General features: G+C 45.1%; 1 protein-coding gene across 2 annotated transcripts in view; it reads right to left on the bottom strand.

The window, feature by feature from the left end:
• LOC149317876 (endothelin-converting enzyme-like 1) overlaps positions 1–21633 on the bottom strand; it is a 70330-nt gene that overhangs the window by 31947 nt on the left and 16750 nt on the right. For both annotated transcript variants that reach the window (XM_089507429.1, XM_089507423.1), the window contains exons 3-7: positions 12545–12613; positions 10795–10905; positions 9038–9130; positions 5332–5456; positions 3850–4072 (exon numbers count right to left, since the gene is read on the bottom strand). In XM_089507429.1, the coding sequence (XP_089363555.1) occupies positions 3850–4072; positions 5332–5456; positions 9038–9130; positions 10795–10905; positions 12545–12613 (621 nt within the window). The remainder of the gene's footprint in view (positions 1–3849; positions 4073–5331; positions 5457–9037; positions 9131–10794; positions 10906–12544; positions 12614–21633) is intronic.

The raw sequence follows: 21633 nt of genomic DNA, 5'->3' as shown, positions 1-21633 counted from the left end.
ATTAATAACTCCTATTAAATGCTAACAGCGTGGCCTTTGGAAGCAGCAACATGGAGCCATTCCAGAACTCAGAAAACTTGCCCTTTGGGATTAAAACTCCCAGAATCCCCCAGCTAGTACTGGCACACAGGCAGAGGATTCTGACATTTGTAATCCCAAAAAGAGAAGAAAAGAAAAGAAAAAATAGAAAATAAAAAAGCCTAATCTAATGGTGTATCTACACTGCTTTAACTGTCCTGGCTCAATCGTATGGAATTCTTTAACTGCCCTGGCTCAGTGCTATGGGATGCGTGAGATAGTGTATATACTCATGTAGAAGTCTAGAAATTTTGGTCAAAAAATGACCCAAAAAACATGGGTCGACTTATCCATGCGTCAATGTACAGTAAGTCCTGCACTTTAACTCGTGTGTGTGTGTGTGTATCTGAGTAGAGAGGCAAAATGCAAGCACTTTGTCCATCCTGGGAGCACCTAAAAAGAAGCACCAACCATCTCTTCTCTTGCATGCATACAGCCTTTATACAATATTTAAAAAATAATATTGTGCATGAAACAAAGTTTGTACACACTGAACCATCAGAAAGCAAAGGGGCCACTCTCTCAGCAGTCATGCCTGCCAGAATTTTGTAAGTTCTTTGGCATCCTTTTCCCTTGCTTCATCTTTTACATCCTTTGTTACCTAGCCCTAAGTTTTGCCCTCAACTTATCCACGGGTCATATCAAAATCCATCATTTTGGGCCCCAAATCTGCCCTCGACTTATACATGAGGTTGACTTATAGTCAAGTATATATGGTAGTTAGCCTTCTCTGCAAGAGATCCTTGGTCTCACAACAAGCTACATAACCCAGGATTCCACAGGATGGAGCCATGACAATTAAAGTGGTGTCAAACTGCATTAATTCTGCAATGTAGATGCATGTTCACATATATACAGTGGGTCCTTGGTATCTGTTGGAGTTTGGTTTCAGGGCCCTTTGTGGATATCAAAATCCTGGAATCCTAGAATCCTAGAGTTGGAAGAGATCCCAAGGGCCTTGATCCAGTCCAATCCCATTCTGCCATGCAGAAATTCTCAATCAAAGCATCCCTGACAGATGGCTATCCAGCCTCTGTTTAAAATCTGTGGATGCTCAAGTTTGATTGTATACAATGGTACTGTAAAATAGCTTTCCTTATATAAAATGGTTAAATCAAGGTTTGCTTACTGGAAAATATATATTCAACACATGGATGGTTGAATCTGTGGATAAAGAATCCATGGATACAGAGGGCCAACTGTTGAGGTTTCTACCTTCTCAGGGGACTCACTGAGGCGGGTTACAGACCGCCTGTTTGGGGCGGGCTGCACTTGCCCCTTCCCCCAGTGTATCGGGGCCTCAGAGGTTAGACCGGCAGCCGCTGAGGCCCCGATCAGCCACTTTCCAGGCTGTGGGGAAGCGGCAAAAGGCCGCTTCCCCGCAGCCTGAAAAGGGATGCCCCTGGGGCTTCAAGCCCCAAGGACACCCCGTGGCGGCGGGGAGGAGGAGAAGCCCCTTTCTCCTTTGGTCTGCTGGGCGCAACCGTGTGAAGGCTGCGCCCAGCGGACCAAACCAGGAAGGAGCTCCGAAACAGAGCTCCTTCCTGCTCCGCACTAAGGGCGCACTAAGCGCCCTGGCGCAGAGCGAGGACGTCACGTCCGCGCCGCCCCGTATAGAGGCGGCACGGTCGTGACATTCTCATGGCGGCGGCCGTGTGGAACGGCTGCCTTCATTTTGTGCGCGCAGAGCGCGCACTAGGGTTAGAGGGGTGCAGAAGCACTGCCCCTTTCTAACCCTAGTACGCGCTCCATGCGTACTTTCCTGCCCATTTGTAACGGGCCTAATTAAGCAGAAGTATACAAGCCTGTCAATTATAAGGTTTTTCTTTAACAGCTTGGCAAGAACCTGCAACTTTACAATATGTGAGACAAAAGCAGAGCAAGTCTTGCTCAACTGCAAAAGCCCAGAATGGGCTACAGCATTCCTGTTCCTCATAGTCAGAACGTACTTTCCATTTTACATATGAAAACTGGGACAGATGTGGCCAAACAACATCAGTGTTAGGTCAAGATGGCAAACATTTTTGGTGAGGACAAACACACAAGCGAGGAGAGTTTGCAGCAGTTTGCTTTGGACTGAGCTTCTGGGAAGAGCAAGCCTCTGCCCCTTCGCTCCCCCAACTGAGTGAATTAAGTGCAAACTATTTTTTCCCATTTTGAAATTAGTTTGCAGCAAGGGAAGTAAGCTGAAGATGATGCAGGAACATGGAGGCAGGAGAGAGAAACTGGGACATTTTAAATGCAGCTGGAAAAGTGGGATCAATTGGGACTATCCCTGCCAAAAGAAAGCCAGCATGGCATAGTGGATGACTAATTCTGGAGACCAGGGTTTGAATCTCTCCTCAGCCATGGAAACCTACTAGGTGACCTTGGGTATGTTATACACTCTCAGCCTTGGAGGAAGACCATGGCAAACCCCCTCTGAAGAAACCTTGCCAAGAAAACCCTGTGATATATATAAACAAAAAACCCATCAGTGATACCTTTATTGGCCAACCGAAATGCGCAATATTCTTGTTGCAAGCTTTCAAAGCTCCATGAGCTTCTTCATCAGGCAAGATGTTACTAACCAAACAGGAGAAAACATTTGAAAGCTTGCAACAAGTATTGCTGATGAATTTTTGTTTGTATTTGTTAAATGGCCAACACAGTTACCCCTGAATGAACTTTGTGATATGTTCACCTTGGGGTTCCTATAAGTCAGAAATGACTTGAAGGCGCACACAACAACGACGACAATAACATTCCCAAATTGGAACAGTTGGAAGGTATGGCCAGAAGTCCTCAAGAAGAACAGGAATGGTGAACCCCAAACTCTCCAAATGTTGGCTAGACTCCAGTGTGGTATAGTGGTTTGAGCATTGGACTATGACTCTGGACACCCTGTTTCAGATCCCAGCCATGAAAACGCACTGGGTGACCTTGGGCAAGTCACACTCTCTCAGCCTCAGAGGATGGCAATGGCAAACCCCTTCTGATGATACTTGAGAAGAAAACGATATGATAGGTTGGCCTTAGGGTCACCATAACAACACACACACACACACACACACACACACACACACACACGACTAATGATTAGAAATGAGAACTGTGGTCATCAGCCTGGAGGGCCATTGCTTCCACACAGCCTTCTCTTAAGAGCTGGGAACACCTGCAGGATCCCAATATGGAAGAGAGTCTTCTTGGTGGCTGAACCTAAGCTATGGAGGTCCCTCCCAAGGGAGGCTCAACTGGCCCCTTCTCTGCTCTCTTTTGTTCTTATTGAATCTTTAACTTCCAGGGGGAAGACAGAGGTTCAGTGGTTGTGCTGAACTTTTCAACATGTAAGATATGTTAAATGTGTCTTTGGACTTTATCACACGGAAGCAAATTGGAGGCAAATTGGTTAAATCCCATGCAGAAACAGGATCTTAAAATCCATAAAACACCCACTTTTGTGGGTTGTTTTTCAGTCATGTTGGCATCAATGAGAAATAACGCAACATTAATCTGAACGCAAAGTCGGCAAAACACAGTCCTTTTTACTTTCAGGAAGTTCCCGACAATAAAAAGGAATGGGTTTTGCCGCCTTTGCATTCAGGTTAATGCTGCATTATTTCTCATTGATGCAACGTTGTCTGAAAAACTACCTGCTTTGCGGGTTATTTCTTGTGTTGCCACCAAGATGGCATAAGGTTATGCTCCATCTTCTCAACGGAGAACTAGTTGTCTCATATTCTCCCATTATCAAACCACCCTGCCCATTTCCCACCTTTCAGTTGCTCCTACCTTGGCCTTGCTGGTGGAAGAGAAGTGTTCCTCCACAAAAAGGGCACCCAATGCCATCCCAAAGTGCTTGTTGGCCTGGCTCAAGCACACCTTGCTCAGTTCCATCTGCTTCTCAGCCCCTTCCATCTCTCGGGCGAGCTCATGGATGGCGTCCCGGAAAGGTGTGGAGAGGTGCTCGCTCAGCACTACTGCGATTCGCCACAGCATGTAGTTATGAAGGACGCTGGGGAAAAGATTGAATGCAAGGTGGATAGCTATAGGAGAAGGTTTTGACATCATGTAGCATGGTGGGGTTTAGGAAAATGAGAAACCAGACCTTGGGAAAGTTGCTTTTCCCAGCTGAAACTCCCAGGGCCTCCTAACCAGCATGGTCAGTAACTTCTCCAAAGTTGGAGTACATGGCCCATTGGGACATATTTTGCATTTTGAATAGAATACAGTGGTATAACTTCTCTGGTTGTCCAAAACCTTAAGCTGCAGAGTGAGAGGTTGCCCATATTGGAAAGCTGTCCCCCAACAAGACGCCTTCTTTGAAGAAATCCAGAAAGTCAGAGAATTGGGTTCCCCTAAATATTCTTCTTTTTGTATGTGTGGAACCTTTGTGGAAAGGATTCAAGCATGTCAGCGTCAGCTGGAATACAGTAAGGCAGTTACAAATGTGTAACCTATAAATATACATTCACGAGTATAGTCGGCCCTCTGTTTTCATGGGGGATCCATTCTGGACTCCTCTGTGAAAATGGAGACTGGGGTGCGTGCCGTGGGGGCACAACACACTGAAATTAACAGAGGTCGCCTCTCCGTGAATATTCAAGACCATGGGTGACTATAGTTTATATTCCTGAACCCTACATATTCACTAGTCTAGGGAATTTGCAGGGATCGTGAAAGTCCCTCAATCCTCACTTACTGGGCAGTACCCACTGCAAGTGACATGGGTCTGCTCCCCTGTCACTCGAGAAGCAACTCACTCATGTTTCCACCCCACAATCCCATGAGCAATCTCCTGTGTGAGAGGGAATTGTGTCAAGGATTCTGCTTCTGACTGTTGACCAGAGATTGGTCACTTGAGGGTGGAAACATCAGTCAGTCAGCTGCTTCTTGATCGACAAGAGAACAGATCCCTGTTGCTTGCAGCAGCTGCTTCCCAGTAAGTGAGGACTGATGGGCCTGCAGACACTATGCAACTAAGGAGGTTATATATTCATATCTGCCTTTGTGAATTCTGGTCATCTATCTTGGCCGCCAGGAAGAGATTCAGGAATCAGGACAGTACAGTAATAGCCAAAGACATAGCTAAACGTCTAGAAAAAACAGCTGAAAAGTGACTAGTTCTGTTGCACAAAACACAAGGCAACCACTTTCTCTCTGGAAAATTTCATGGAGGAAGCAGAGTTCTTATGGGTATGTGTGTGCTACAATGCCCTCATTTTGCCCCCCTCCCCGTAGCTACATCCCTGCTCCCCTTTGACATATCCTTACCGAATCGGCGTGGTGTGGATGAGCTCAGATACCCGCTGCATGTAGTCTGTAGCCAACAGCACCACTTCCTCATCCTCTGAGAAATTCTCGTGGAATATCCGGTCAAGTAGCCGCTTCCACTTCAACTAGTGGGATTAAAAAGCAAAGGCATCGTTTTTACCTGTAGAGTTTCTCAGTGTGTATCTTACTTCTACCTATTATTGAAGGAGTGGGAAAACTGTGGCCCATGGGCCACTTGCGGCCTTGTGGACCCGAACTGTGGCTCCTGAAGCCCATAGCAAGCCCCAAATCCCCCCAGTGCTTTTAACAAAATCATTCACACCAATTTTCAGGCTACTTTTTACACACACACAAAAGCCCCAATTGAACTCAAAAGCAGCCACACATATAGTAGCTAATTACCTGTTAATTAGGTAATCGGTTTAATGCACAGAAGAAGAATATTAATATTAAACTCTTAAGGTATAAATGTATATGTCAATCAATGTATTATTTTGTATGTGATTTGGAGAGTTTTAAATGATTTGTTTAATGACAAATGTGTAATGGTTTATATGTTATCTTGTGTTTATATGTTACATATGTGTAATGGTCTGTGAGTTATTCATTAGATGCATACTTGTTTAATAAACATATTTTATTTTTTTAAAAATCAGTCACACATGTAGTTGTTTATTTCCCCTGACTTTCCAGAGACTGGCCAGCCCTCTGAAATCCATCCTAAAGCCCCAATATTGGCTGAAAATTGGTCAAAATGGAGGCTGGCAGTGATGCAACATCACTTCCAGTGCACCCAAATGTGGTATTATGGCCCACGAAGGAGGCATAAGGAGAATTGGTCTCTTTCCTCCCCAAAGTTGTCCATCCATCCCATTTTTATGGCAATGGTGGTATCAAGTTCTTTTTCCAGGTGGCTTTTTTGGGTTTATGTCTTGACAGAGATAGAGAACAAATGCGTAGATGGTGCAATCAGATACAGTATAACCCTGTTAGAATTCAATAATATCGAAAAACCCACCAAACAGTGATACCTTTATTTGACCAACCAAACTGCACAATATACATGTTGCAAGCTTTCAAAGCTCCATTGGCTTCTTCACCAGGCAAGGTGTTAAAAACCATATGAATAAAAAAACTGAAGATCTTAGCCAGTGGAGCTTCGAAAGCTTGCAGCGTGTCTCTTGTGCATTTTGGTTATCCAAATAAAGGTATCACTGTTTGGTGCATTTTTGATTACGTATATTGGATTTGCTGTCCCCCTGAATGTTTCTGGGATCTCAAGATACTGCATTATAGCTGCAACGGGAATCCTAAAGAGAGAATCAGTGAACTGGGACCTTACTATTTAAGGTTTCTGACTTCCACACAGGTAAGACATTCCCCCCCTAAAATTGGGACTGTATGGAAATGTTTTACCTCAACATCACCTGAAGTTTTCCTGATGCAGAAGCATGAAGGTTTCTTGACAAATTAAGGGTCTAACAAAGGGACTTGTGGCCTCACAAAGCATGGAGACATACTGGATTGGAAAGGAAATATCTTTTTTTGTGGCAAATGGATGTTAAATTTCCTGGACTTTGAGAATCTCCCAGTAGCCATATGGCCAGAAGGAGAAGGCACTAGCCTGCAAGAAATACCTTTCCATACCACCTGAACCCAGAATTAAGGGGCTGAACAGACTGCCCCAAGGGGCAGCCAGCAGCCGCTTCTTTCTTTGGCAGATTGGGGTTGCGGCAACCAAACACTGTGGCCCTGGCCTGGCCTTTCTGTGGTTCAAAAAGGAGCCGCAAAAAGTGGCTCCTTTGTGCACCATGGAAATGGCGCAATAGCTGCTGACACTGCGGCTTTTTAGTGCTCCTTTGAAGCTGTGTCATCTGGATGCAGTGCCAGAGAGCGCCATGATGCTGCCCGCCAAGTGGTGGGGCACGTGGCATCACGCCAGTATGGGGGCATAGCCGTGGAGTGCATTGTGCGGACACCACATTCCCACTCTGCCCCAATGCCGGCCTTTGATGCCAGTCTATACATCCCCCAAAACAGCAAAATGCAGGTCTATGGCTAACATCTTCATTGCTTCCCCTCCTGTATAGTTTTTAACATATTTCCTGGTAATGAAGGCAGTGGAGCTTTCAAAGCTTGCAACATCTATATTGTGCATTTTGTTTGACCCAATAAAGGTATCACTGGTGTGTGTGTGTGTTTTAGTATTATTATTATTATTATTTTGATGCTATTGGATTTGCTATATGGTCAACATGGCTCCCCCCGGGTGTTTCCTGCTAGAAAGCTAGGGCCCAGAAAGCCTGAGAGAATGATGGGCAGATTAGGATGATAATTCTCTTGTAAGACAGGGATGATCAAACTCTGGGCTGTGAGCCACTTGTGGCCCCAAGACTTTTTTTGGGGGGTAGCCTCCATATTTTCTGTGGCCAAAAAAAAAAAAAAAAAGGCTAAAAAAGTGGTTCTTCCACTCTTGGAAGTCTTTAGGACTGGCACTCTTCCCCCCATTCCCACAAATCAGAACTGGATATGGACTTCTGGTCATTTATGGGTTTGATTTTTAAAAATGTGTTTGGGTTGTTTTAGCCTTGTGTGGCCCATGGTTGGTCCTGGAGATCAAACTTTGACCCCAGACCTTCCAGAGTTGCCCATTTTATTGTAAAGGTTGTATCCAGTGAACTTGCCAAGGAGGGTTAAAAAAGTTCTGTGTATGTTTTACCGGTAGTTAGGGTTGCCAGATATCTCTTAGAATAAAGGATGCCCCTTATTTGAGTGCCAGAAAGCTTCTCCTTTATAGACCTGACAGGTGTCCCTTATTTATTATTATTATTATTATTATTATTATTATTATTATTATTATTATTAACCTTTATTTATGAAGCGCTGTAAATTTACACAGCGCTGTACATGCAATCTTTTTAGTTAGACGGTTTCCTGCCCTCAGGCTTACAATCTAAAAAGACATGACACAGAAAGAGAAGGGAGTGGTGGAGGGAAAGGGTAAGAGGTCCAGCAGTTCCTCTCTTCCTCCGAGGCCTGGATTATTATAAGGGATATCCCCAATTTGAGAACCAGAGGTCTTGTCCCTTATAGGTCTGTTAAGTGCTCCTTATTATAAGGGATGCCCCCTTTTTGAGAGTCAGAAAGCTTTTCCTTTTAAATGAGATGCCTATATATATATATATATATATATATATATATATTGCATTTTTGAGCATAGGCCCTTCACAAAGACAGAAATGTCTTTATGTAATTTATCATGTAATTTATAAATATGGACAATGTGTTAATTTTACAGGGCAATACATGGCTAAGTTGACTGAAAACAATAGTTATATTTGACATTTAGGTAGACCCCAAACGTAATAGGTGGCCCTTCCTTGTCAACGCTACACATCATGAATCTCTACTGTTCCTTACAGTTATTTTGAAAACTTGGCAACACTAGCTATACTCCAGCTCTTCAACCAACTTAGGACTGATCGGTAGGTCTTGGAGAAGTTACTTTTCTGGACTGCAACACACACAGCCACCAGCCATCCTTTGGGGAGCTCTGGTCCAAAGGGACAACTTTTCCAGGTTCTGATCACGAAATGCAACAGTGCTCTAGCCAAGCCCAGCAATGCACTGTAGACTCACTTCACCTCTGCTCCCTGCTTTTCTTCCTGCCTTCCTTTTTAATGAGTCCTTCATTCTGCAAACTTACATTTGGCGTGATGCGCTGCAGCTCTCCCAGGGTCACTTTGTTGTACATGGAGTTGATATCCCTGCGCAGGTCATCATACTCAGAGACAGTGATCTGTGAAATGGGGGCAGGAGAGGAAATGGGATGTGTTAGTCTTTGTTCTGGGGCTTGTCTACATTTGCCAGAATATTGTGGGCTGCTCCCAGGGTGTTCTGGCCTGAAAGACATCCAGATAATAATAATAATAATAATAATAATAATAATAATAATAATAATAATAATATTTATATCCCACCTTTCCGCAGATCAAGGCGGCTTACAGTATAAAATGCAACAGTACAATAAAACCAACAAGGAAATTACAGTTAAAATAACAAGCACAGATTAAAATAACAATGTCCAGCTAGCTCGAGATAACAAAACAATAACAGTGGGGGGGAGGGGAGGCAGCATCGAGGAGAGTTAGGGGAAAGCCTGTTGGAATAAAAAGGTTTTTAACCCCTTTTTAAACTGGTCAAGGGAGGTGGCCGAGCGGAGCTCGCCGGGAAGCGAGTTCCAGAGCTGAGGGGTCGAGGTGGAAAAGGCCCTCTGCGTTGTTATAACATATTTCGCATCTGGAACTCTCAGTAATTGCTTCCCGGCAGATCTGAGTGTGCGAGGCGGATTGTATGGAGAGAGGTGGTCCTCCAAGTACCCTGGGCCCAAGCCATTTAGGGCTTTATAGGTAATAACCAACACCTTGTATTGGGCTCGGAAGCGAATAGGCAGCCAATGTAGATCTTTTAATACTGGTGTTATATGGCTGGCCCTGGAAGATCCAGTAACCAGTCTTGCTGCCATGTTCTGAACCAATTGTAGCTTCCGAGTGTGGTACAAGGGTTGTCCCATGTAGAGCGCATTACAGAAATCCAATCGAGAGGTTACCAGAGCATGTACCACCATTTCAAGGTTCCCACGGCTCAGGAAGGGTCGCAGCCGGTGTATCAGCCGAAGCTGATAACAGGTGCTTCTGATCACACACCCCTTTACCTGTTGCAGCAAAAAGTGGTGACAGCTGGTGTCTGGCTTCCCATGCGGCCTGTGCAAGCACCACTGCAGGCATGTTGCTCTGAGGTCAGAACGGGCACCAAGCCTTATCCTGATCTCAGAGAGACTTGCGCCTGCAAAGCAACTCAGTAGGGATGTTCACAGGACCGCATGGGAAGCCAGCCACCCCTCAATGCTATGTTTCTGGAAAACCTGGAGCAAAGATAAGTCTTTTGCAGGACAAGGGGTGGAAACCTCAAATTGAGTCTGGATATTATGTAAACAGTGTGGACCCAATTTGGTGTTTTGGGGCTTTATAGTGTAAGCTTGAAGGCACACATCTTTTTGTATGTATTTGAAGGTAGGTGCATTTTTTTGCTGACTTACTAAAACCCCTACATTTCATGACTTGATGAAACCAATGCCTGAAAGCTTGGAGAAAAAAACCCCAACAGAGAGAGACTTTACCTTGGAGTTTGGATGGCCATCTCTCAGGAGTGCTTTAACTGTGTACTCCTACACTGCAAGGGATTAGACTAGAAATCAGTGCTCTTTAAGGGATTTTGGACTTCAGCTCCCAGAATCCCAGACTATTGGCAAACATGGCTGAGGCTTCTGGGAGCTGAAGTCCAAAATCCCTTAAAGAACACAGTTTGGGGACCACTGGATTGGATGGTCTTTGCCAGTCCTGTTCCTAGAATCCCTCCATCCCTCCCTAGCCAAGAAAGACAAGGATGACGTTGGTCACTTACATTGGCCAACCTCTGTTCCAAGTGCAGGATCTCACTGGCTTTCTGCTCCACGTTCTCTGCTCCCAACAAGCTCAACAGGCGGGCCATGAAAACCCGATAAGCAGCCAAGATCTGAGAAGGGACATGGAAGTAAAAAATACTTGTGAGACACTTGCTTGACCAGGAGGGAAGTATGAAGTCATGCTTACACTGCAAATCACCATAGTGCCAATCCTCTTGCTTAGTCCCAACTAATTTATTGATTGATTTGGGACATATGTACTCCCAGAGTGCTTACAAATAAATTAATTTGACAGTCCTTTGCCCCCAGGCTTAATATCTAAGTAAGATATAACATGTAAGAAAAATGGAATGAAGTGGTGCAGGGGATAAATCCATTAGATGTGGGCTGCTCTTCTCCAGTGGCGTCACTGGGGGGAGGCACACCGGGTGACACAGCAGAAGAGAGGAGTCACACTCAGTTAGCCCCCTGTCCCCCACAGGTGCTTCTTGGGCTGGCATGGGTACCCCTTGGGGCATTGAGGGTGCTGCTCTGGTCCTCGGGGGGGGGGGGGCTCTCCGGCCATTTCCACAGCCCACAGGGGTCCTAGAATCAAAAATACCAAGCACCCACTGTAATAATGGCCTCATTCCCACTTACAAATAAATCGGTTTGCAATCCGAATCGCTGGATTGATTCAACAGTGGAGTGTGGTTCACACTACATTTACCCCGATCACATTTTTTCCCTGTAAAACAAACCACTTGTGTCCAGGAAAGCAGCCAAATGGAGTGCTGATAAAGTGGGCTGGTTTGAAAACAATAAACAAACCCAGAGGCTTTGCAGCAGCAAGAAGCTAAGTTGAAACACAGTACCAGTCCAATGTCCAACAGAGCAGAGTCAGGGGCAAGCCAAAGATCCAGGATTCCAGAGAGCAGGTCAGCAAGTCAATTCCAGGGTCAAGGGTTCCAGGTCAGTCCGTAGTTCAGGAGGCAAGATTTCAGGCAACAAAGTCAAGGGAGCCAGAGCAAGATGCTTCCACCAGGGAACGCAGATAGGCTCTGACGAGGAAGCTCGGCATCTCACAGCTGTTTCTATTAGCCCAATGCTTAATCACACCTGCTGAGTGGTTACTGAGCGTTTCTCATATAACCTCCGGAATCAGCGGAGGAACCCCTTTTCTGTCCTTCACTGGCTGAAGGTAGGGATCTCAGCGTCCTGCTCTTCTACGTCTCCCAGGCCTGGAGTCTCTGCTGGGAGGAGGCTGGGCTGCGGAGTCACAGGCTCTGCTGGAGCTAGGGCCTGGCTCAGCCTCAGGTTCCCCCTGCACCTGAGGGACAAGCTCAGCCTCGCCCTCCTAGTCCTCAGCCTGGCTGGCCATGACAACTTGTGGTTCTCATTCATGAATGAAACGATTTAAAGTGAACCCGCTCCAGCTGGTTGAAAGGCAAAGTTAAATCGATTTCAATCTGCATCTGGTTCACACTTGTGCAGAATCGATTTATCCAACAAGATGTGGGGAAAATCAGTGTTAAAAAGACACTGGGTCTAGCGCATGGCATCCCTCTCTGAATTGCTTCAGCGATTCGGTTCAAGTGGGAAGAAGGGACATTTGAACCAGTTCAAACTGATTTGCGATCTGGTTTAAAAGGTAGTGGGAATCATAATAATAATTATATTTTCAGAACAGCCTCTCCAAGTCTCCATAGCATGGTGCAAAATAATAAATAAGAGTATATTTCCCAGTATGTAGATACACTTTCCTCTTACCTTTTCACTTTCCTCATCTTGTCCCAGGTAGAGGGTTCTCTCAGACAAGGTCAGCCCGTCTTGATCAATCTGAGAAGATGGAGAGAACATACACTGGAAACTTTCCTTTGGACAGAAAAGAAGGCGTTTCACATCCTTGCTGTCCTGACCCATCCACCCATTCCATGCTGTTTATGGAATTCGGCAAGGTAGAAATCAGGCGGCCCTCCTGTCAAATCCAGCAGGATACCAAGTTCAGGAACTCAGGCTCAGTAGTAAAAGCTAAGAAACCTTTATTAAGAAAAACATAGAACCCATCTGGTGACTTTCATTCTCAGAAATGACCAGCAAGCATTAACATTGGACTAACTAAACCATTTATGGCAGGACTAATTCTGATTCATTCAAATTAATCCTATCCCCACAATGCACAATTGTGGCAGTTTGTTTCCACTTTAATTGCCACGATTCTATCATATGGCAACCTGGAGCTTGTAGTTTGGTGAGGCATTACAGGTGAGAATTCCAAATATATAAAAATATAGCGCTGGGAGAAGCGTGCGGCACGTTGTGCACCCCTGGATACAAGCTAAAAAGATTTGGGGCCAATGGACTAGGTGTTAGAGCTAGCATGGTGTAGTAGTTTGAGTGTTGGACTACAGCTCTGGAGGCCAGGGTTCAATTCCCAGTTTGGCCATGAAACCCAGTGGATGACGTGAAGTCAAAGGCTTTCATGACCGGCATCCATAGCTTTTTCTGGGTTTTTCAGGCTATGTGACCATGTTCTAGAAGAGTTTCTTCCTGACGTTTCACTAGCATCTGTGGCTGGCATCCCCAACCCCCCCCCCCCCCCCACACACACACACTTTCATGTCCAAATGAGTCCCTCTCCTTCTCCATGGACAGACTGGCGTTCAAACAAAAGCTTCTGACAAAAAGCAATCAGCTAATGGTGGTGGTGGCTGCAGTCGCAGGATTTGCCAAGGAAGAATCAATCACAGTCAGAGGCTCTGAAATGATTGATTTATTTCAGATCACTTTGGCCTTGCTGGATTTCATCTTCGGGCCACTGGGACTGAGTCCCCAGAGAGGGAACAGGGCCCCAGGTGTCTTGGGGGGTTCTGTGCCTACGCAGGAATGAAAAGAAGATCACATCTGTTCTGTAAATTCTGCCCTAGCTTCACCCAAAATCATCACAGTACTCCAGAAAGGTAACTTTACTAAGGACTAGAGATTGTGTCTCCCTTATCCGAAATACACAGGACTAGGAGTGTTCTTCAAATTTTTGAATATTTGCATATAGAATCCTAGAGTTGGAAGAGATCCCAAGGGCCATCCAGTCCAACCCCAGTCTGCCATGCAGGAACTCATAATCAAAGCAGCTCCAACAGATAACCATCCAGCCTCTGTTTAAAGATCTCCAAGGAAGGAGACTCCACTACACTCTGAGGAACGAGTCTGTTCCACTGTCAAACAACTCTTACTATCAGGAGATTCTTCCTAATATTGAGGTGGAATCTATTTTCCTGGAGCTTGCATCCATTGCTACTCTGTGTCCTATTCTCTGGAGCACCAGAAAACCAGCTTGCTCCCTCCTCAATATGACATCCCTTCAAGTATTTAAACAGGGCTATCATATCACCTCTTAATCATCCTTCTCCAGGCTAAACGTACCCAGCTCCCTAAATTGTTCCTCGTAGGGCATAGCTTCCAGGCCCTTCACCAGGGACGTAGCCAAGGGGGGGTTCTTGGGGTCCGGACCCCCCCTTCCGTTAGATAAAATGAATGGTGTGTGCTGCTGCGCCGCCGCATCCAAGCCCCATTATAATGGTGGCACTTAGTTTGGACCCCCCCCCCCTTTCCCAAAATCCTGGCTACGTACCTGCCTTCACCATTTTAGTCACCCTCCTTTGGACATGTTCCAGTTTCTCAATGTCCTTTTTAAATTGTGGTGCCCAGAACTGGACACAATATTCCAGATGGGGCCAGACCAGAGCAGAATAGAGTGGCACTATTACTTCCCTTGATCTAGACACTAAACTTCTATTGATCCAGCCTAGAATCACATTGGCCTTTTTAGCTGCTGCATCACACTATTGACTCATGTTCAACTTGTGGTCTACTTGGACTCCCAGATCCCTTTCACACGTATAAGTCTCTCGTTCAGCCAGGTGTTCCTCATCCTATATTTATGCATTTTGTTTTTCTGCCCTAAGTGCAGTACTTTACATTTCTCCGTGTTGAATTTCATTTTGTTAGCTTTGGCCCAGCTTTCTAGTCTATTCAGGTCATTCTGAATTTTGATTCTGTCCTCTGGAGTATTAGCCACTCCTCCTAATTTGGTGTCGTCTGCAAATTTGATAAGTATGCCCCCAATTCTGTAATCGAAGTCATTGATAAAGATGTTGAATAGCAGTGGGCCCAGGACAGAGCCCTGTGGGACCCGACTGGTCACTTCTCTCCAGGATGAAAAGGAGCCAGTGCTGAGCACCCTTTGCATTCAGCCAGTCAACCTATTACAAATCCATGTAACAGTTACTTTGTCTAGCCCACATTTCACTAGCTTGTTTGCCAGAATATCCAAAGTATTTTGGATTTGGGAATTCTGGATAAGAGTGGTTCTACCACTGTCAGGCTGGCAACATCATTTTACAGTCAGATGGATCAGGCCTCCCTTTCATGCTGTCCCTCTGCTTGGAGCGCATGGCTGTCCTACCCTCTTGACGTTGCCTGTGTTTAATGGATGGTTTGATGCATGGTTCTTTTGCAAGGTTCTGAATTCACCATGCAAGGTCAGAAATGTGAATGGGGCTGGCACTACCGGGTAAGCAATGAGCCAACAAGTGATGTGCAGAAGGGAGGCAACTTGGATCCTGTTCAAAATATAAAAAGTTACAAGGAGGAAAGATCCCCTGTTATTACTATACGAATCCTTGATTAAGTTGGGAATACCGCTGAGACTCAAAGCAATCAGGGCTTAGAGGCAGCTGGGCTGGAGAGGACAAAGGGGCCCCAGGTGATGAAGAGGCACCGAAGATGACAAGCACCCCAACAAAGCAAAGCGGGGATCAAAAGGTGCAGATGTCTGCAAGAGGTTATTATGGGGGATATGGGGCTGCGTTTTGTTTTGAAGTGGAAATTAATTAAAGGAGAAGGAGGAACAGTACCCAGAGCTGGTTGAATTATGGGCATTTAGAATGATCTATGCCTATGGGGATTTAAGCAATTGATGGTGGCTGTGAGGAGAAGCGGGGACAGGCTGTGCCAAAAATGTACATTATCGGCTTATTTAGTGAAATGATTTCTCCTCCCAACCTCCTGGCAGCATTTATGGGTTGTCATGGATAGAACTATTCATGCTTGTGAGTACATTACATCAAGGTAGAGACGACCTTTCCCGTCATCTTTCCTTTAGCTTCTGGATAGGAATCGTGTTGTTGGACTCCAGCACCCAGCATTTCTCTGTATTGGCTCTGCTGGCTTAGGCTGCTGGCTCTTGCAGTCTGACACCATCTCTCTCTCTCTGTTGTGGCCTACAACTCCCATCAGCCCTAGCCAGCATAGCCAGCAATGAGGAATCTGGATGGTTGCATGATTCCCGCCTGCCCCTGAAATTTCTCTTCCATTCACAAATTACTGGGGTTGCAGTACATTAAAATTTCAGTTGAGCCTTTAAAAATGCAGTTTAGGCACCCAAAGAAAAGGGGCAGTGAAAGCAGCCAAGGGAATGCTGAAACAACAAATGTAAGCTTTCTAGGTGTGAAAAAATTTCACAGTCTCCCTCACTGCAAGGCTAGAAGAAAGTTGAGTCTGAAGGAACATTTCATTGGGGAGCAGAAACCTTATATCTTCATTTGCCTTCATCTCTTTGACTCCCATTAGCTACATCCCTGAGTGGCTGGGTATTTGCAGTATTAAACAGTGCCAATAATTTATTTGATGGGCGAATTACAGTTCTTGGAAACTTCAAGAAGAGGCAACAAGTGTGTGTCAAATATGTGTGATGCAAGACAGCAAAAAAGGAAAAAGTGAGATCACTACTGAGCAAGGATGGTAAAATGCTAACAGATGACAATGAAGAGGCAGAACTGCTCAATTTTGCTTCAGCTTCCATGCATCAGCAGAGGCCTTGGCAAGAAACTGTGGTTGCTGCAAATCAAGATTGATAAGGCATTAATCAGGAATCACTTAGTTAACCTAAATGAGTTCAGGTCTGCAGGGCCAGAGGAACTGCATCCCAGAGTATTGAAGGAACTTGCTGACGTACTTGCAGAACCACATGCCATCATTTTCCAGAAATCGTGGAGAACGCATGAAGTGCCAGAAGACTGGAGATGAGCAAACACTGTCTCGCTCTTTAAAATAAAAAAGGCAAAAGAAGAAGATGCAGGAAACTACAGGCCAGTCAGCTTGACCTCAATACCAGGAGTGTGTGTGAATGGATTATACAAGAGTCCGTCTGCAAGTATCTTGATGACAATGCAGTGACCAGTAGGAGCCAGAGCCAGCATGGTTTGTCCAGAGCAAATCTTGATGAACTAACCTTATTTATTTTATTTATTTTGGATGGGGTGACTTGTTTAGTAGATGGTGAAGATGCTGTGGATGTCATTTATTGGGATTTTAGCAAAGCTTTTGATAAGGTTCCCCATGATATTTTGATTTGCAAACTTGACCCTATCCCTTTGAATGCTGGATCGGGGCCATGGCAACTGCATGCCGTGGTTCTGATCCAGCATTTTTCCAGCTCAAAAAAGAAGTTTCAAAATGCTGCTCCTTTTTGGGGTGGAAAAGGGGTGGCTTTTCTGCCATGGCACTGGCTTTTTGGCACACCTGCAGCACGTGGCATATGAATGCCATGCCATCAGAGTGCTGCAATGCTGCCCGCTGTCTGGTTGGGAGGACAGCGTGATGCCAGCTTGGAGGCATTGTTGGGGTGTGCATCATCTGAAGGCCATGCCCCCACACTGCCCCAATGCCAGCTGAGGCTGCTCATCTGTTTAGCCCCTTAGTTTCCGCATACAACTTTGCACTCTGTGTATGGTCTGTGCCACCCTTAGATCTCCCAGACTGAGCCACTGTAGCTTTCTGTGGTCTACTCATTGGGCAGGTAATTATTACTGGTGTACACAGGTGCAAATGGTCCTAAAAGTTACCCAGTCTCTTGCAATGCAGTCGGACTGGTGATGACCCTGACCAGTCTCCCACCTTCTTTGGGTGACAGACTTGATGGCCTTCAGAGATCTCTTCCAACTCTTGGATTTGATGATTCTATGAACTCCTGCTATCTCCTCAAAGCTGCCTTCCTTCCAAGCTTTGGCTCGTTTCCTTGCTGAAAGACTGGATCAATCAGCAGCTAAAGTGAATTTCAAAACAGTCAGCCAGGCCTTGGACAGCTTTTTGTCATTGTTCCATCCCTGCTGTCACCTCTTTTGTCTTCTTTGTAATCTGAGATAAACTCTTTTGCTAGAAATATTAGTATCACAAGGTTGCCATCTCTTGTGAGTGGCTTTCACCATTTATCAGATGAAGCTGTTGGCCTGTGACTGATCAGACAGACAGCAAATAGAACGTCTGTGTCCAGAAGGAGTATATCTTTGACTACAGGCTATGATGAGGATCCCCACATTTCAGCACCTGGTCCTAAGGGAGAGCAATCTCAAGGTGAGAATGCAACCTTGAAAAATGTGTCTATTTTCCTCATCTGTTAGGCTTGGTGGGTTTTTTTTAATAATTGGAATGGCATATTGTTGTTGTAAACTGATTTCAATTTCACTTCAATTTATTATAATATATTTATTTCTTGCCCACCTTTCTCTATGGATCAAGGTGGGGAACAACAACAATTCCACAATGAACAGCATCAGTTAAAACATATCAATTAAAACACGCAACCACTTCAATAGACAAATAACACACACATACACATTAAAACAATCCACATCTAAAATTCATCATTTAAAATCCACAGTTTAAGCATCATCTAGGTAAGCCTGCCATAAGAGACTGGTCTTTAATACTCTTTTAAATTCGGACAGCATATTCAGCTGTCGAATCTCTTCCGGCAGGTCATTCCACAGTCTATCGGCGGCTGAAGGAAAAGTCTCTGGCTGACAGTTGCCAACCTAGTCCTGACTTACTGGAATAAATGTCCACCAGAGGACTTGAGCATATGGGGTGGGTTTAGGGTTGCCATAAGCCAGGACCTCCAAACCGGGACAAATGTAGGACAACATTTTCAAATGTAGGACACGTTTTATAAAAACGGAGGACACGCGAAAAAATTTGATGATTCTTTTACAATGTTAATCTAAATGCATGTTTCTAAGGCATGCTCAAAATGGAGGACATTTTGGCATTATTCCTAGACAAAAAAAATAAAAATCAAGACGGGGTGTATATATTTAATAATAAAAATAATAAAAATTAATAAAACAAAAACAAGAAATAATAAAAATTAATAAAATAAAATAAATATTTTATATTCTTTAAAAATAATTTTAAAAACCCAAAAAACCAAGGCAGACCTAATGGCCACTGACTCAGCTTTCCTCCTCCTCCTCCTCCTTTGCCCCAATTTTGCCCTTCAAGGCACCCTTCCTCCAGCTCCTTCCTCCTCCTCCTTCTTCTCCTGCTCCCCCTCCTTCTGCTCCCCCCTCCTCAGGCTGGCACGCGCGCACGCGGAGAGAAGCGGGGCAGATGCGCGCGCTGCCGCTGGCCCCTGCTGAGGCCCGGGCGGCGCGCGCCGAGGAGCCTGTCCCCTTTGGCCAGCTGGCCAATGGCTGGCTGGCCAAAGCAGGAGACGAGCTCCTGCTTTAGAGCCCCCTGTGCGCACAGGCAGGAAAGCCCTGGCCTTGGCGCAGGAGGCGCTGCTGCCGCCAAGGAGGAGGAGGAAGGCAGAGCTGGAGGAGGAGGTGGGTTGGTGCTGCCCACGGTCCCATCACTCCAGGAAGAGCAGGAGGAGGTGGGTTGGCGCCGCGGCCAGCAGCATTAGCGGCAGCAGCAATGGCCGCAGGAGTGGGCCCCGAACCGGGACCAATGCATGGCTGGGGGCCAAACCGGGCCGGGACCGGGAGGGGCCCCCAAAAGCGGGATTTTTCTGACGGCCACCAGGATATGGCATCCCTAGGAGGGTTATATGGCGGGTGTCAATCCTGTAGGTAACCTGGACCCAATTTATGGTGACCCTATGAATCAGACACCTCCAAGTCACCCTGTTATCAACAGCCCTGCTCAGGTTTTGCAGATTCAGGGCTTTCTTTATTGAGTCTATCAATTTGTAATACAATCTTCCTCTTTCCTACTCTCTTCTGCAGTGGAGTCACTAAGGGGGTGCGGAGGCTGTGGATCACACCAGGTGACACCCTAAAAAAAGGGGGGGAGGAGTTGACACCATTGCTCCTCAAACACCTACCTTTTGGCCAAAATGGCCTGTGGCATTCATTTGCATTCAACACAATGGTGGCAAAAGGACGGTATGAGGAAAGTGAAAAGGTAAGAGGAAAGTACACTCACCCCTTCACATTTGCAGCTCTGACTTTTTGCGGATTTGATTATTCATGGATTTTATTAATATGTTCACTCTAGGAATCTCTAGGTCCTCCAGTGCAACTCTATGGTCAGCTTTAACCAAAAGTCATACTGAAGGACCTAGAGATTCTTAGAGGGAACACTCCGCTAGGCCTTTGTTGCTCCTCCAGCACAATTCTATGGTCAACATCTGGTTTAAAAAAAAGATATTCTTTTAAAAAAATTAAATAATAATAATAATAATAATAATAATAATAATAATAATAATTTTCTTATATCCCGTCTTTCTCCTAATACAGGGACTCAAGGTGGTAACATCACATCTTATCAAATTTTCAGAGTAACCTCATAAAACGATCTACATGTAAATACATTTAAGTTGTATGTATGACATTGTAAATTATTGGTACCGTGTGCTTGCGTTATACGTGGGCGCACTATACGTGGCTTTGAACTTATGCGCAAAGCTGTGTAGAGCCACACGGGAGCACGTGGGGGGCAAGGGGCAGCACATCCCATTTGAATGAATGAGGTGCACACCAGTGGCACGCGTGCCCTGCCACATGCATGAGCCCCATTCACTTGAATGGGACTCGAGCGTACGTGATATTTGGCTTACACGGGGGGGTCTGGAACGGATCCCCCCGCGTAAACCAAGGGTGCACTGTATAATCTTAATTTTGGTAATTTGCTTATGTCACAACTATTACCATTGCATTCAGTGATATAGGGGAATTACGATTTATGAGTAGCATTACTAGGGATTCTGTATGGTCTGATATGGGAAGAGGTCAATAGTGGATGTGAGACCATGAGTTATGGCACAGAGAGACACCAGCCTTAGTGATGCAACTGCACAAAAGGAAAAGAGATTCCACCTCAACATTAGGAAGAACATTCTGACAGTAAAAGCTTTTCGATAGTGGGACACATTCCCTTGGAGTGTTGTGGAGTCTCTTTCTTTGGAGGTTTGTAACAGAGGTTGCATGGCGTTCTGTTGAAGCGTTGCTTTTATTGTGTCTTCCTGCATGGCAGAAGGGGATTGAATTGGATGGCTCTTGGGGTTTCTTCTAACTCTTGGATTCTAGGATTCTGCGTGCACCAGAATCCTATTATCACCTTTTACTTAATGTAACTTTATAAATACTTAGCAAAGTAGCAGAGATGCTAAGAAATCCTATTAGCAAATGGCAAAGATTTGTATTGGGACACCAACAAGAATGCCCAATGCGCATCACAACCAATCTTTATTAGTGCTCAGTGTACAATATACATTTACACTTTTCTGGCTCTGCTACACAGTACTGTAACAGTAGCCCCTTACTGGATATGGATGTTATGAAACTACACAGTTCCATCAATTCCTTTTTGTATATGCACTTAAAAAAATTATGTTGTTGGGGCCCTTGCTGGGAAACAGGTAGGAACAATTCAAATTAAGTATCAACCAACCAACCAACTAATACTATCTGGAGAAGAAACAGTGGGGGAAGGCCTGATACAGAGTATGGAAAAGTTATTTTGGCCTATTTTTCAGTCCTAACCCAAAAAGAAACTTTTTCTGTCTGTGAACAGCCGTG

This window comes from Sceloporus occidentalis, unplaced genomic scaffold (genome assembly GCF_023333645.1).
Source record: "Sceloporus occidentalis isolate IW3139 unplaced genomic scaffold, rSceOcc1.0.p SCAF_2, whole genome shotgun sequence".
NCBI classification, from domain to species: Eukaryota; Metazoa; Chordata; class Lepidosauria; order Squamata; family Phrynosomatidae; genus Sceloporus; species Sceloporus occidentalis.
The sequence above is the reverse complement of the archived record's forward strand: the minus strand, read 5'-3'. Positions and strand labels throughout refer to the sequence as shown.